The following is a 16,970-nucleotide window of genomic DNA, read 5'->3' as shown; positions in this document are numbered from 1 at the left end:
CATCACGCCAACAGCCCTTCTTCTGTCCGTACCTATGAATTTGTGAACAACCCATGCAATATTTATTGCACATTATTCAAATCCTACTCTCCCACATAAAAATAATAGAGTTCTAGAAGGATTTTTTAATCGTGCTGTTAAAACACAGTTTAGAAAATAGAACTTATTAATATATAATGGTGATTTGCTAGTGAGAAAAAGAGAGTGAAGGAACATGCCAAAAGATGGGCATCAAACATCTGTGACCTTGATTTTTAGTATAACTACATAGTTATATGACCTTCCACGCACTCACTCCTCTGCATTCAAAGAGGGCATTGTAAGGGTGCAGGAACTGTGTATGTATAGTGTTAGTGCCTCAAATAGGCAGGCAATTAAAGATGAGTAACCAGTGAACGTCTAGGAAACACTCAGTTTGCATGACTCAACATGCATAGGAACTCCACGGAAGACATGGATGTGATTCTCCCGAATATACGAACATTGAAACTGTCTTCTCATTTGAGATCCTTTTCTTGGACACACCATGAGAAAATGGAAAAGCTAAGTAAAGCAGCAGGGCGCTGTTCAGCAGGGGAAGAACATGGGAGGGAGGGAACACCTGGCGGACCGCAGTTGCAAAGGTGCTGAAGGCGGGCGGCTTCCGACCTCGAGAACCAAACCCTTCTCGGTTCCGAGCTCCGTCGGACGGCAGCACCAGCCAGGCAGGCAGTGACAACCGGGGAGCCCCGGGAGCTCTGGGCAGGAGGAGCGACGTGATAACCCTCCACGGGAATGAGGCCAAGGGGGCCAGCCACGCTTCCCGGAGCGGGGAGGAAATTCCTGAGGCTCTCCTCACCCGTCCTCCGCGAGCTGCGGGAGGCACCGCCCCGCACGGGAAAGGAGGGGCTGCCCACGCCGCCCAGAGCTTCGCAATCCTGACCCGCACCGAGTCGGGAGGCCGGGGCGACGAAGCCGCCGGGGGAGCGTGCCTCCCCCGGTTCCTGAGAGAGCTGCAGGTGAGTCGGACCGGTCACCCAGCGCCCCTCATACCCATCTCTCTCCCCGCGCCTTCGCTGAGGGGAGCTCCCGTCCCCTTTTGGGAAGTGCTGTGCGGAGTTCTTTTACTCCCTATTGTGGTCACCGGAGTGCCCGCTGGCACCCCTGACTGCCTCCCGCTTTTCCACCCTCCCGCTTCATCTGTCCCAAAGCTCCGGCGAGGTCCTTCAGCGCCGGCAGTGCCCCCTGCCCGCCCCGCAGTCTGACCGCGGGCAGCGGCTGAGTCGGGCGGGGTTGAGCGCTTCGTCCCTCGACGCTCCCGCTGTCCCTGCAGGCTGAGGCTGCAGCCCGGATGGAAACTGCCGAGTGCTGCCCCGTGCGGGTCCTGTGTTCTGCGGAGGGTGACTGTTTGGGATGTGACTTTCATCTCTCTTTTTCCCTAAGAGTTTCGTGCCAAGCTAGTTCCTGCGGGGTAACACTGATCCCCTCGTCGTTCCCGCAGACGGAAGAGCGCGGTGCGGCTGTTGGTGCTGTGCCACCACGGGGTGCCACTCCTCCCCACCTGCTCGCAGCGTTTGCGTGTAGATGCGCATCGGAATTCCGACTTGTTCATTTCGCTGAGTGCTTCACACCTTTCAGACCCCGTTTCTGCACCCTTTAATTGCATTTTTTGTTTGTTTGTTTGTTTGTTTGCTTCGATTCTAACCCTTGTGGGACCGAAAAATGCGATGTTTACCTGTTGTGGAAAAGCTCTCTAGAAAATCAACATCAAAGAGCACTCTCTATTTAAACAAACCAGCAACAGTTCGGGAGACAAAGCTGTCCCTGAATAATCAAGTAGTTGCACGTGGATCAGAACTTAGTTATGGAAAATCCTTTCTTCCGCATGCAGCTTTTATAAATTGCTTTTTATCCTTTAGACAGCAAGGTTTTATTAGCAGCTTTCAGTGTCTGCACACAGCTGTAATTTCTGCTGTAAACTGGCGAAATATGTGGGAATGGTCTTTAATGTTGCTTAGAAGGAGAGAGGCTGAGCACAAGGACTAATTTGACTGATAATGTCAGTGGTGTCCCTGCATAATAATGTCCTTCAGATGAATAAAATTTTCTGGGTCATAGAAAAACATTCTTTTCTCAGCCTGTGTTCAGGCTTTGGATCATTTAAGGATGTGGGTACAGCTGGCAGCTGTTTTAAGTAAGCAAGGGATGCTGAGAAAGAATTGTATGAAGGGTGATTTGGAATACACAACTGGAGGAAGACTGATACAAGGCATATCAATTCTGTCATGTACTAATGCTAAATATTCATAGCAGACACTGCAGCAGTATGTGCACCATACAGATCCAGCTCCCAGCTGCTAGCTCATGAATACTGTGACCCTCATTCTGAAGGAAGTTTCAGTTGAAGTTTTATGCCTTTAAGAGAGTTCTGACAAAATGTTTATCTTGGGCATACTTATCAGATGAATAACAGGAATTTCTTTTTCCTCTATTTCGTGGAATTGCAAAGGCATTGGCCAGAAGAGGACTTATGTTGATTGTCTGCATTTTGTTCCAAAGAAGAAGCAGTTTACTAGAAGATATTTATTTAGACTATTAGAAAATTATGTGCAGAAAGAGAATTTATCTTTTCCCAAGGTAATGTGTTTTACATTTGATTTGTGTCTTGGAAATGCCACACGATATGCACCACAGTCTCTCCTTACTGTATTAAAGCAAAACTTAAAAACAAAACAATAAGAACAAAAACAAACAAAAAACCCCAGCCCACTAACAGCAATATTATATGTGTGTATTTGGGGGAATGAGACAGATTCCACTTTACTTTTTGGCCTGCATCTGTAATTTAAATTGAGTAATGTATTCCTAACTGCCTTTTGTAATTCAGATGTATCTGTTCATCTGTGCTTTTTTTTCCCTCCCCCTTATCCAGATATCTGCTGGAACCAGTGGTTCCTAGCTGAAAGCATTCATGTGACTTGCCTTCACATAGACCTTACTTTAAGCGTTCAGAGGCACAAGCTATCTGGACAATTAGGCTTAAGGAGATTGACTCTGATGAGCTGATATCTGGTGGACATTTAGAATGGTATTCCTTGGGGTTGATATCTGAGCCAGTGCTGTTTAACATCTTTATCAACACTCTGGATGAAGGAATGAAATACATCTTTAAATAGGATGCAGATCAGGTTAAATAGATGGAAACAATTCATGCTCTAGCAGGCAAGGATGTGATTCGTTGGCGCATCAACAGCCTGAAAGAAATTAGATGACAAATCTTGGGAAGTTTAGAGAAGATAAATGTAAAGTCCTGCTGGATGGAATAGGAGGGAGCAGTGCAGCTGAAGAACTAAGATGTCACACTGCCAAACAGCCAGCAGTGTATTTTATGACAAGGATGGCTAGCTATCTATGGGGCTATCTTAGCAAGACCATATCCAGAATTTCCTTTTATCTGGCACTTGTGAGATCACATCTACATTACTGTGTCCAGTTCTTAGCTCCCTTTACTAAGACGGACAGACTAGGCTGAATCCAGAAAAAGATTCTGTGAGGGGTTGGAGGCACACTGAGAAAGAGTATATGAAATAGACACATGTTTAGCTTTGAGGGGAGAAAGTTAGAAGCAGCTCTAACTACCATCTCTAACTACCATCTTGCCTAACTAATAGGTACTTACTGAGAAGACAAAGCTAAATCTTTTGCAAAATGATGAGAGAAAACCAATGCAAATTGTATCAAGGAAAATTCAGCTTAAATATATACAGGGGGTTGTTAAGAATGGGAAAAAGTTGTCCAGGGAAGTTGTGGCATCTCTGTCTTCGGAGTTCTTCAAGACTCAGTTGAACAAATGGCACTGTGATTCTAGAGAAAACCTATGGCAATTTTTACTTACCTAAGTATTCAAATTGCATGTCTGCTGTCTGTATTCCAAGTCACTGACATGAGAGCTTCTTGTTTCTCACCTTTAATTTGTGGACAAAAAATTCACAGGCCTTCCAGGCTGAGGAATGCTAACAAAACATGATCTCTCAGGCTTTAAGAAACGTTGACAGTGATTCACTCTCAGATGAAGAACTGTGGCACACTGATGTGGTGCTTCTCAAAGAGCATAACTTCATGTCTTTTCAGATTGATAAATAAACAACCAAAGCATTTAGCAAAACAGTGATTTTGATATTGCCAATTTCAATATAGTAGCTGAGAATACCTGTGTAAAGCAGAAAAGTTTTTCGACTTGTTTTCTAGAGAAGTAGTAGTTTAAGCGAATAGTCTAGTATTTCATGACTGCCACAATGCTTTTCCATTAGTTTTAATGTGTAAATGTTACATGACAAATAGGTCACAGAATTGTAGGGGTTGGAAGAGACCTCTGGGAAAGGGTGTGCAAGATCTGACTTTGTATTCATTTCCTATAATACAAAATAAGAACAATGTACTGAAGTTTTACGGATTTGTAACCTAATCTACTTTGGAAAAACTTCTTTCTACTTTCTTTCCTTTCATTTGCCATTCCACTGTATAGCAAAGAGTCCTTTACTGTGTTTATTTCAGACAAGATATATCAAATGACTTAATTAACTTTTAAAGATAGAATATCCATGAAGAAGTTGATTGTATTTAGTTCTTGAGACAGACTGTTAGTTGAAATATGAGTTAGACCTATGTTCTCAAAATCATGTTAATTATTCAAGTTAATTTTAGCATTGTCAAAATACTTCTGAGGATATTGCTACCTGGGCAAGAAAGACTGCAGGATCCTATGAATTAGGAAGGGCAACATTCACCTTTTGTGTCCGGGAGACTCCAGGTGAAGCATTTGGGCTTATGAGGAGAAATCTGGGACACACTGAAGCAAGGGCGCTCATGAGTGCAGGGCCCCAGACTGCTGCGCTAACTCCAAACTCTTCTATATTTTCCTTTTGACCTCTACAAGTTGACCAAAAAAAAAGCAAGTTTGAAGTCTTTTACCTTGAGCTGTCAGAGAAATTTGTATCTTTCTAAAACCACAGAGGATCCAAGGATGTGCCATTAAATTTAATTTCTGAAACTCTGAAGTAATGAATTGGAGGTTTTCTGCCAGGAAGAAATTCTGGAGTAAATTCCTGGTAATGTTCTGTCCTTGGCTTTTGTGGGGACAGAAGGTCATCCTGGTTATCTGTCCTGCTAAGCAGTTCCTATTGCCATTTTGGAAGTTAACACTTTTTATCAATATTCTACGCAGCTCCAGGAATGCACAGGATAGAAACTAGAAGTAAAAGAGAATTGTGTCCTATGATACTGTTTCTGTTGTTTGGAGTTCTGTACCCTCTGTGCCTGTATGCTTTTAACTGTGCTATTGCTGGATGTTTACCTCTTCCTCTGCATAGGGGAATGTTGAAGTGGTAATCATGTGCTATGAGGTCTGACTTGTCAGTCCCATGGGACTGTACTGAGATGTGTGAGTCGGATCTTCATCACTCCACAGTTGGGAGTGTGAAAGCTGTAACCAGACTGCTAGGTAGAGCTTGGTGTTATTTGAGGTGACAGTTCTTCTAGGTATGGAAGTTGCTAAGATTATGACACAGTCATTTCAACTCCAGCCTTTTTCCCTCTCTACTACTGTCCTCTGTGCACAGTGGAACAGGATCCACAATACCTTTCACACCTTTATCACCTTTTTCCTTTGTTAGGGTGGATTACTTGTTACTTGTTCAGGGGGAAAACCAAAAAAGCATCAGGCCAAACTTTAGTTTTGGTATTCCTTAGGAAATCTGATGGAAAACTTATAAAAATCTTGTATGTTTTTCTTCTTTAGACTGAATTGAACTTTTTGTGCATATTTTCCTCTATATTGTAAAAAGATCCTAAGAACAAGATGATGTTTTTTTCATTGTCTATTCTTCCTGAATTTCTCCTAAAATCCCAAGTTGTTGTGTGGCTGGGTTTTCATTTATTCATTTGTTCTTAAATAAATTAATAACAATTATGTGATTTACAACTATCCTAAAAGAAACACACAAATGGAAATGTTATATTTCTCAATAGATCGTGTGCGGGAAAAGGGAGATGAATGATGAATCACTTCGTGTTTCTGGCAGTATTGCTACACTTGAAGTCTTGCTGCATTGCATACTCACAGCAAGGTAAATATTATTTTTTTAATTTGGAAGCTACAACTGGAGCTTTGGATTTGCTGATTTTTAACTCTCCTGTGATTAAACAATGTTACATGCTCAGTCAAATTATTCTATTTCATAAAGAGATGAAACAGCATTCAAAATTACCTTTTGTAAACACGTCATGCAAAGTTGCCCTTTGAATCAATCACTTGCACCGCTATAAAGTCAAACCGTATTTGTTGATCTGCTTCCATTCTCTTGTCTTGGTCTATACTTTGTCCCTTTTGAATAATTTACTTTTTCTCCGAAAACTTTTGTGTTTCTTCATGTCTTTACTTTTGTTTGTTTCATCTGTGGGAATGTTAGGACTTAGGGTGACTGTTTTCTGGTTGTGCCTTCAAGTCCCAGGAAAAAATTTTTATTCTCTTACTCTTCATGAATGCACCTCATACTAAGAAAAAAGTGCATATACGTATTCTCAGGGAACATAGTTAAATATAGTAAAGCTTTCCAGAAGACTCTGTATTTTAAAGGGAATTGCTTGCAATCTTGCTACTGCCAGTAGCACTGGGCATGTTGCTAAAAGAAAAATGAACAATTTTAATTGGCATTGTCTGTGACCAGTTAAGAGGTAGAACATAACAAAATGTAGTCTTCATTGTAGAAGTTTCATTGCTCTAGCTATGGTGAAGGATGAAGAGGTTTTATTTATTTTTATTTATTTAGTACAAATGTACTTGATACTATACTGAAGAAGTAATGTATGTATTTCTTACCTTTTTCATCCCTTCTCTTTTCATCCTTGAAACTCATACTTGCACTCTTCTATCACTTGGCATGCTAGTTTCTTGATTTTGAGATTCTATTACTAATATCCTCGGAGTGGCAAACCTTTGCATTGCAGGCAAGTACAAACAGTTACCGCATCACAATAGCCTAGTAACATGTTTTCACATGCAGTTGTTCAGGAGTAACAGTCTTTGCTGTTAATCATAAGGCTGTTCATGTAGTCTGAATTACCTTTTGAGTAGAACAAGTCTTAAGATGCCTTTGTTGTTTAAATTTCCTAGGAGGAGTAGGTTATAACTGTATATGTCACAAATATTTCTACATAAGTGTATTATACAACAGAAATCTTAACAATTCCTGTGTTGTAACTCAGTGGTCTTTGAGATCTTGAACTCTAGAAGTAATCCCTAGCTATGTTGCTTCTGCTCTTTGTTGGTAAAGTGTATGAGCCATTGCAACTGATACAGATCTTATACCAGGCCCTGTGTAAAACAAAATTCTGTGAGGTCAGAAATGACCTATCATCTTCCTAGAAGAAGATAGAAAAGAAATTTTTGTACAGATGGGGGAAGAGGGAAGAGAGGGGAGGAAGAAAAAAGCAAAACAAGACACACACAAAAAAAGCCAGAAACCAGTGAGAGTTTTGTTTTTGTCATAGTATTTAAGTACTGAGAAACAGGATGAGATTTTTAGCTTGGACAAAAGGTGTCAGAGGTAGAGAAGAAAGAAAAAACTCAAGTTCAACTTAAAATTTCAGGTAAAAAGACACTGGAATATATTTATGGATAGTTGGAATCCCCGTAAGGTTTGCATTTCAAAATAATAAAACCTTTATGGAAAGTAACAAAAATGAGGTACTATATTAGGCTTGTGCTGTTTAGTCATATCCTATTTCAATTAGGACGACAACTTGTTTCTTTGTATTTGCAAATATCATGCATACCCACTGGGAGTAAAATCAAGTCCTGAAGTTGTGGAGCATGTTATGATGTTGAGTCATGATGTGGTCACGGCTTTGTGATGAAGTGATGTTGTAGGCAAGCACTTGCAAACAACGTTCATAGGTGTGAATCCACCTTCAGCACTTTTCTGGGGAGCTCCTCAGTTTCCCTGTTGCTCCTTATCCCATTTGTAAAACTAAGAAAAGGTTTCTGATTTTCCACTGGTAAATGTCACAAAACAGATGAAAGCTTAGCACAGTTTTGCAACTTTTAGGCTTCTGGTAAGATCTGGAATGAGTCATTTTTGTACTCTTTCTCTTTTCACTGTAGAGAGAGAATAGGGATCCAGGATGGCAATGTTTTTTGTATAGACAATGCTTGATCTGCCTGTGAGGTTTTAGTTTATTCAGTGAAGGAGAACTAACTGTTTTCCTAAGGGGGCTATCTGAAAGGACACAGGACAGGGTAAAACAAAGGGGAGTCATTCTCTGAATATTTGTTCACCTACAATCCTGTCTATTTGGCCATGTTTCTGAAAACTGTCTGGAAGGTTCAATCCTTTTAGATTTACTACTTTTTCAGGAATTAACCGTCTTCCCATTTCATTCAGTACTGCAGACCTAAAACACAGGAAGACTAGGGGTCCAAAGATTCAGATCAGCCACCAATTTTTGTAGACAAAATTAATCCTTTAAAGGCTTTGCCTTGTGGTACTTCAGTTAGCAGGGTGGTGAAGGTACAGGTGGAAAAATGAGCAGTTAAGATTACATACATCAGAAGAGCAACATTACTGCCAATTCCTTAGCAGAAGAGGGATTTTTACAGCCTTTGTCTTGTTTTGGTGTTGAAAGTCCGGAGAACGTAAGGATACAAATGGATCATCATATCTTCTCTGACGAGCATTAGATGTTCAGCTTCCACACTTAATGGTATCATTCTCTGCTTTGGTTCTTCTGGCTCCCTGCCTGGTCAGTCATTGGCAGTGAGTCCAACATTTCTTTTTTTCCTGTAAGACTTAGAATTGCTATTCCTCATCAGTCAGGGAAGTGAAACCTTTATCCCAGGCCCTCAGCTTTGTTTACTCCATCCCAGACATTAGCAAATCATCCCAGTAGTATAAAACTGATGGCCATTATTTTTTTACTATTTTCCAATCAGAAGCAACTGTCAAACAGCAAGTCAGGGATTGAAAGACACAACTATTGCAAAAGTAGAAAATTTATTTCTTTACATAAAATATTTTTGTAGTTACCTCACAGAAGAAGCACTTTCAAAACCTGCTGTCATGTAATCATTTACATTCAACTTTTCCCATCTTTTCATATATGTATATGAAAGGCTATGGAGGAAGAAAATACATGTGCATACATCTGTGTGTACTTCCTTGAAAAATTTTATTGAGTACCACAAGCCTGTTTCTGAAACCAAGAGGTTGGACAATAAAACCTAGTTTTCTCTCTCATATTTTGTCTTTTCCAAGAGATGGGTGGATTTGTTGTTTTTGAATGGTGACAAAGCATATATATAAGAGGAGCAACTACTCATAAGGTGATCTGTGGTTTTCAGCTAATTAGTGCTCCTAGAAAAAAAAAATAAAAAAAAATCTGCTGCTCAAGGAGATTCTCCTTTCCTGAAAAATAAAAAGGGTTTAATCTGAGTTTTTAAATGTAATTTATTCTGGGAGTTAAAGCCAGACCTACAAAGTGTATTTGCCTTAAATAATTAAATCTTCATTAGGTCAAAGAATGAAAATTAGTCAGGATTTTCTGACTTAATTCTTAAAAGGCTTTCTGGGTGTTGGAATTTCCTGAGATTCAGTCCCTTTGATATATGGTGTTATCCCTCTTCACTAGGCTATAAGGAAAAGGATAAATACATGGATAAAGTAGCTGGTAATTTAAGAGCATAATGAAATTAAATAACATACCAAAGATAATGCTGAGGGGCTGAGGACTATTGAGTAGTTTCAGGAACCTTGTTCTTGCTTTCTAACTTGTTTTTGGTTTTTAAATAAACAGGACGGGCCTTGATCTTTATTTGTTAGTTAGTCTGTATTTCCTTCTGCACTACTAGGAGTGACCTTGTCTTGCTTCTAACCTCTCCTGTTGTTTCAGATCTGCTTGAACAATACAACAAACATAGTTGATAGACACAAAAGAGCACACCCTGACAAATCTGGAGAAAGATTCACAATCAAAGTGGTTTTGGGGAAAGTTCTTAGCAGTGACCTAATTCAATTTTTTTTCATAATTATTTTAATGGGTTTAGAATTTTTCCTTTACATTCTTCTAATTGTTTTCTACTAAACTTCTTTGTTACAGTCACTACTGGTCAGTTGGAGAGTCATTGTTAGAGATGGGAGCAGAATTTGGTATGTCTTATGACTTGTTTGAAAAAACATAATGGTTGAGGTTGGAAGGGACCTCTTGTGCACATCTGCTGCAACTACTGCTCAAGCAGGGACACCCAGAGCAGAATGCCCAGGATCATGTCCAGGTGGTTTTTGAAGATCTCCCAGGAGTAAAGTCCGCAGCCTCTCAAGACAATGTGTTCCAGTTCTCCATTATCTGCACAGTACTGTAGTGCTTCCACGTGTTCAGACTGTTCCATTTACCCTTTCTTTGTTCCACTGCCTTGGCTTATGTTTCCAGGAAAAAGCTAGCATGGAGATTTTTGGCCTCTCATAGCATACTCTTCAAAGGACTGAATAATACTTAAGCATTAATATTTTTGTGTAATTTTTGTGCTCCTAGAATCCCTTGTGTTTCCAGTAACATATCTTAATGTTCACAAGGATCTGGCTCTTCAGCGTCTGCTTGTGGAGTGGGATGTTGGCAAATCAGCACACAATGCTGAGCTGGTAATGTCTTTTGAAATACAAGTCCGTCGAGCAGATGAAGATATTGTGTGGACGGTAAGTGCATTAAAAAAAAAAAATAGCTGTAGTAATTACTAGGAATATGAAAGAAGCTAAAGGGTAATAAAATGTTCAAATGCATATGCAGATTGCCTTGCTGTGTAAGTTTATGATTTACAGCAAAGTATTTCTAAAACTTTTAATAAAAGAACCTAAGTATTTCAGTAAATACCAGACTTGGTCTAATGTTATGCCCAGATACTGTGATCGTTCAATTGAAGAAGTAATTTCCACCTGTGCAGTACATATATATGCCTTATGTAGCTTTAATGAGGGACTGTATATATGCCTTATGTATCTTTACTGAGGGACTGCAGTGGGCAAGCTTAAAAGATCTGATTCTAAAACCTTCTGTTTCCATTCCAAGATGCAAGTCCCTCAGGCAGCCTGCAGGAAAAATTGCATTTCATTTTAGAAGACAGGCTTTTTGTTAATGTAATAGCTAACCATCACTGGGGACAAATAGCACATGAGCTGTGAGTTGCTGCAACTCTTCTCATCTTACAAACCAAACAGGATTGTCTCAGCATGACTGAGGCCTTTGAAGACCAATATTTGGCCTTGTCAGCAACCACCACGTACCCAGTTCATCCATTTGAGAAGAAGGTGGTGGAATCTCCTTTGCCAAGTCCCTTTCTGCTAACTTTCTTTAGCACGTGAAACAGCAGGATATTTTGAAGAGGCTCACATATTATCACCTAAATTATTACTGTTTTGGTCTGCTTCTGACATTTTCTGAGTTGTTGACTTTAGCGTGAGAACTTTTGTCTTCCAAGAAATATTCCTATCCTTTGGATCTGATAAAATCTTTTGGGAATTAAACATATGTCTTTGGGATGTTATAGCTTTTTATGAGTCATCTGCTGATTGAACTGTGGAGGGATATTAAATACACATGTTAAGACTTAGCTGGAATCATTTTCTAGTTTTACTCATTTTAAGCTGCTATTTATAAGAAAGGATGTATAGCAGAAAAGGGCTTACTTCAGATCAACCAGTTGTTAGTATTTTTTCTATTAGGTTTGAAGAAGCACTTCACTCTGTGTAGTTCAGAAGACTTGGGTAATTTTGATGCATGAGGTAGAATCTCATGAGTAGATCTAACTTTCCAGTCAGAAGCTGGGGCTTTGTTAGTCCAAATTATTATGGTTATTTTTTGAAGGATGGTGGGTGCGGAGTTGGAGCACTGAGGGTGTGGAGTTTGGATTATTCTTCCAACAAATTATTAACTTACTGGAAGAAAGAAATAATCTTTTGAATCCAAGTTCCAAGTTTGTAATGTTACTCATAATAAATATGATGTGGAAAATAAACAGGATATTTTGGATGTCACTGTCACACAGGAATGTACTCGCTTATGATTTTTTATTTTTTTTTATGAAGACTTTTCTAATAAAGAAACTCTGCTTTGCTATAAGTAGACTCACATGCACAGTCCATGAAACTTTCAAAGCAGCGGCTGCAGTACTCAGTGCTATAACTGAGTAATTCTAAAATGTTTACAAAGTTCTTCTCCAAGAGGAGCTGAAAGCGTGGTGTGATTACTATAAGAAGATCTGAAATACATGTTGTGTTCCAAAATGTTTTGGAACATTTATGGAGAACTAACAGTGAATGTCAGCACTGTGATGTTGTCAGTGGTGCTTTTCAGCAGTGGCAACAGAGACAAGAAAGATAAGCCATGTTCTTAATGGCCATGTACAGCTGTCACACCACAAAATGAAGAGTATATCGATCAGCTCATCCACGCAAATCAAAGGGTTACAGGCAGGGAGACATATATCCATGTGTGTGTTTGTATAGACGTATATACATTTTCTGAGCAAAGACACTGTCATGGCCACTGTGAAACAGTGGGCCATCTCTGCTAGTGCAAAGTTTTGTGAATGTGGCATGAAAAATCTTGTTCATATAGCTAACAGTGGTGACTATGTTATATAGGTGAGAATTTGCTTTATCAAATAGTGTTACTGTACTCTTTATATCAGTTGTAGTTTCCATGGAAATAAACAGCAGACATTACTTTCTGAGTGACCTACCTATATGACTGGATAATGCTTAGTCATAAGTCCTGCTTAGTCTGAGTTGCAGTGCTGTTAGTACAGCCCATTAAGCTTCTGGGTGATCCGTAGTACATGTGTGGTATGAGAAACTTATGCAATACCTTCTCTTAGAACACAGCAGAATATTTTATATCTATTGCTGTGGGCTTTCATTTGTACATGTCAGTACAATAATGCTCGACAAGTTTCAGAGCATTTTGCTTTGCTTTTGAACTTCATATTATATAATACGTCATTCTTCTGTTATTATGGAGCTCCTAATGCTCTTAATGTGCTCTTTCATGTGCACAAAAAACTTGCAGCATATGCATGATACTCAAATGTCTTGGTGATATTTGTGGGTGTTTTCCTGCTTTCCTTGTCACTGATGTACCATCCTCTGATGCTGCTCATCAGAACCATAACAGGACAATATATGCATAATTCCCTACTGGCCAGTGCAGTTGTCTTCTGTAGTTCAGAGCCAAGGATACGTAATGCAGAGCATAAGACTAAGTACATAGCAGGTATCAATGTGTCTGCAGACTGATGTATTAGCAGGCACAAATAACTCACTGAAGGTCCCTGAGGATTAACCTGTTTCTTGTGGAATGTGTCCAGAGTTATAATTATGTTGTTAAAACCAAGCAACCTTGCCAGTGTTTCTGCCTCTCTGCTGTTGCTAGTGCAGATTTGTAAGCCATTAGTTAATGGGAGCAGCAGGTAGAATTTCAAATATTCATTTTTCAAAAGTAGTTGAATCTGCTCTCTGCTTGATCATACTTCTAAAGTGTCTAAATGCTGCTGTGATTTCAGTAATTTGCCTTACCAGCCTTTACTTGCAGGAGTTTCTTAATGCCACACTCGATAAATCAGGAAAGCCTCTTCACTGGACATGGGATTCAGACTTACCTTTGGAGTGTATGTCACACTCAGTAAGAATCAGAAGCAAAGCAGAAGCATCAAAAACCTGGAGTCAGTGGAGTCTGTGGGAGACTATCCCGGGTGAGCAAAACAAGCCTTTGCAATATTGGCTTTATTTTTCCAGTGCAAAGCTAGATTTTAATTTTCTGATGACTTTACCATTAAAGTCCAATTCAGGAAAAACAACATAGCTTTGATTAGTTTTAAAGACATGAAGAGTGAAGTGTAAGTCAGCTCCCTCTGTCACCTGGAAGTGGACTAATAATACAAACAAATGTTATCAGAAAAAAAAAAAAAGAAAAAAGAAAAAAAAAGTTTTATTTTTGGATCATCATATGTCTTATTAAAGCAATTTGATTTCCACAGAATTTGGTTTAAACAAAGTGTACAACTGTTTTAGGATATATATATATAGGTGTATATATATATATATGAATATATATATATATGAATATATATATATATACTCTTCTTGCTTGGATCAACAAGGTGTTTTAGTTATAAGAGAAATTCCTGGTTGTAAATCAGTATGCTTAGACTGTGTCATACAAATTGCCAATATCCCTCACTTTATTTAACTGAAGATAAGAAAGAGTTTCTATTTTATTCTCACTATAACAGTTTTTGTGATTTTATTTATTTAAAGGAAATCAGGTTGGAGTCACAAAGGCTTGCCATAAACTGATCCTGCATACAGATTCTATTTAGAGCCTCCTGATTTTTAATCAGAGAGAAAGCTTTATACTCAACCTATTCAAAAGCTTGTGAGGTAGCTTAAATCTTGCTGATTCTTGCCCCCATCAGAGGGTCCAACATTGAACACCATAGATATTCCACATCCCCTTACCAATCTCATTTACTCCTTGTTGGCTTATCTTAGTCAAACATCTAAAAGGTTCAGAGCACGTTGCTTTTCAGTCCTCTGCTCAAAAGCAAAAAGAGTGGACACCTTGGCTGTAGACTTCAGCTTGTTCATAGGTTCAGGAGGCAGAGTTCATCTGTAAAGGCAATTCTTGAATGTGCACTGCTTGTTTTCACCCATGTGAAAGGAAGCAGGATGGATTTAGGCCTCTTAGGTGTCAAGCTACATTATACATGGATGGGTTTATTAAAATGCATATAATGTATAAAATTGTATATTGATATAATACATATAAAATACATATAAAATGAATATAATTACATATCTAATTGGTCTCTGATGGGGAAGAATATTAAATAAATGGTCATGAATGACAATTCAATAGCAGATTTTCATGTAAATACTCTGTTACATAAGGTTACTGCCATAGGAAAATTTTGAAATGGTTTATTATGTATTAATTTACAGGTCTGGATGCTTCAAATATCAGTGAACCAAAAATTTTTCCAGATGAAAAAATTATAGAGCAAGGCTTTGACATCAGTCTTTGTTGCATTGGAAGGAAAGGTCAAATCATAAAGGAATTTTTTTTAAATTCACCCATTCCTTACTTCAATCGCACGAACAGTCAAGTTGGACTTCTCATTGCAAAGAATGTGACATTCAAAGGAGTGCCTCATGTCTTCTGTAGAGAGTCTTGCAGTGAAGTCAATTGCTTTGCTTATGCAGTTTTCTTTGTGGGTAGTAAGTGAAGGCTTTGTATCAATTATGTTTCCCTGTTCCTGTTAAGACAAGAGTGGCTGCGGGGGGTGTGGGGAGAGAAAAATACAATCTGACTGTAATTTGGCATTGTCCTTTTAGGTCTAGCCAAATTCAGGTTAACCTCTGACTTAAGGTCTGTATGCATGCTTGTAGGGAATATTACTGAATGGAAAGCTTTGTTTTAAACGTGTTTAGATTCATTAATGATGTGAATATAGTGGGTATAATATGTGGCACTAAGTGTTGCATGTACTGGAATAGGCTCCCCAGGGAGGTGGCTGAGTCACCATCCCTGAATGTGTTTATAAAGTGTTTGTATGTGGTGCTTAGGGACATGATTTAGTGAAGGGCTGTTAGAGTTAGGGTAGCATGCTGGTTGGACTTTAAAGTCTTTTCCAGCCTGATTGATTCTGTGATTCAATGTAAAAATGACAACATCAGCAACAACAACAATACAGGTTAAAATAGTTAATGTATGAATGTAATAAAAAGTAATAACCTAAAGAAGTGTTTACATTGCAATTAATTTACAGTGCAGTCCTGGTAACTCTGCAGAGTGATAGCTGAATAAGTGTAATTGAAATAATGACATTTGTAGTAAATTAGGCTTTGTACGCATCCATTGTTTCTAGTATGCTAATATATTGAGTTTATGGATTATTATTATTTTCATTAACTGCCATGCTGTTGGCTTTTTATGGTTATTCACTCTGACAAGGACCACCTGATACACCTCGTGATTTTTCCTGCCAAACTCGGAACATGAGAGAAATAACTTGTACTTGGGACCAAGGACAAGACACCTACCTTTATGGAAGTCACTCGTCAAAATACAAGTTGTCTGAACAGTATGTCCTCTCATTGCTGCAATAATTCTAGCATGTGATATACAAAATGGTTAGATTCCTTATGACCATCAGAATCTCTGGAAGTGTTTTTATCCTTGTTGCAGATAGCTGCTTGCCTCTTTCTAACTCAGTTTTTCAGCTTATTTAAGCTATGACCTGTAACAAAGTTACTGTTTCATTAGATCAGTGTCTGCTTGATAAAGCCTGCTATAACAACTATTCAGTATTAATTTGTATGGAGACTTTCAAGTAGCTATAAAGATACCTGCAAACAGGATATATAACTTACAAATAAGATCTGATTTGTTGGGTGATGCGCATAGCAGATAAGTAGGATTTAATGAACTAGCAGGTTGTGTGTCACTGCATTCACAATCTATGTCAACAGTAAAGCCTATCAAAACTTGTGATTCCCAGCTAGGCACCAGTTAGCCTCATTAGATTCATTTTTCTTTATGATTTTTGTAACTCTCCACTTCCCTCCTGAATTCTCAAGCTACCTCAACTATCCTACATCTGTCTGTAATTTTAGTTTCTCTCTCTCTCTCTCTCTTTTTTTTTTTTTTTTTTTCACCTTATATTTTTAAACTCTCTGTAGATCTGTAGACTTTCTCATAGCTTTTTCTTACCAGTCTGGGTCAAGGTCTGTGGCAAATCAGACCCAGGCCCTGGCTTATAGCTACAGAGGCATTTAAACTCACATGAGAGGAAGGGAGGTGAGGCAAAGACAACAAAGAAAAAGGTTTGAAGAGAACTCATAATACAACTAATTTGCATCAAAAGATCCTAGGAGGCAGCCATCCTA

General features: G+C 38.9%; 1 protein-coding gene across 4 annotated transcripts in view; it reads left to right on the top strand.

Moving 5' to 3' along the window:
• Nucleotides 1-669: 669 nt before the first annotated feature.
• The window catches only part of OSMR (oncostatin M receptor), a 31,053-nt gene continuing 14,752 nt past the window's right edge, over nt 670-16,970 (top strand). Inside the window, exons 1-7 of one of the 4 annotated variants that reach the window (XM_015848500.3) lie at nt 721-998; nt 2,489-2,616; nt 6,007-6,104; nt 10,564-10,724; nt 13,615-13,774; nt 15,024-15,299; nt 16,036-16,165. In XM_015848500.3, the coding sequence (XP_015703986.2) occupies nt 6,032-6,104; nt 10,564-10,724; nt 13,615-13,774; nt 15,024-15,299; nt 16,036-16,165 (800 nt within the window). In that variant the 5' untranslated portion in view covers nt 721-998; nt 2,489-2,616; nt 6,007-6,031. Of the gene's footprint in view, nt 999-2,488; nt 2,617-6,006; nt 6,105-10,563; nt 10,725-13,614; nt 13,775-15,023; nt 15,300-16,035; nt 16,166-16,970 lie in introns of all 4 variants that reach the window. The other 3 variants (XM_015848499.3, XM_015848502.3, XM_085530161.1) reach the window with 3 other exon arrangements.

The sequence above is a fragment of the Coturnix japonica genome, chromosome Z, assembly GCF_054131305.1.
Source record: "Coturnix japonica strain WE chromosome Z, WE-NBRP24, whole genome shotgun sequence".
Taxonomy (NCBI): domain Eukaryota; kingdom Metazoa; phylum Chordata; class Aves; order Galliformes; family Phasianidae; genus Coturnix; species Coturnix japonica.
Note: the sequence above shows the minus strand (reverse complement) of the source record. Positions and strands in the feature narration are given on the sequence as shown.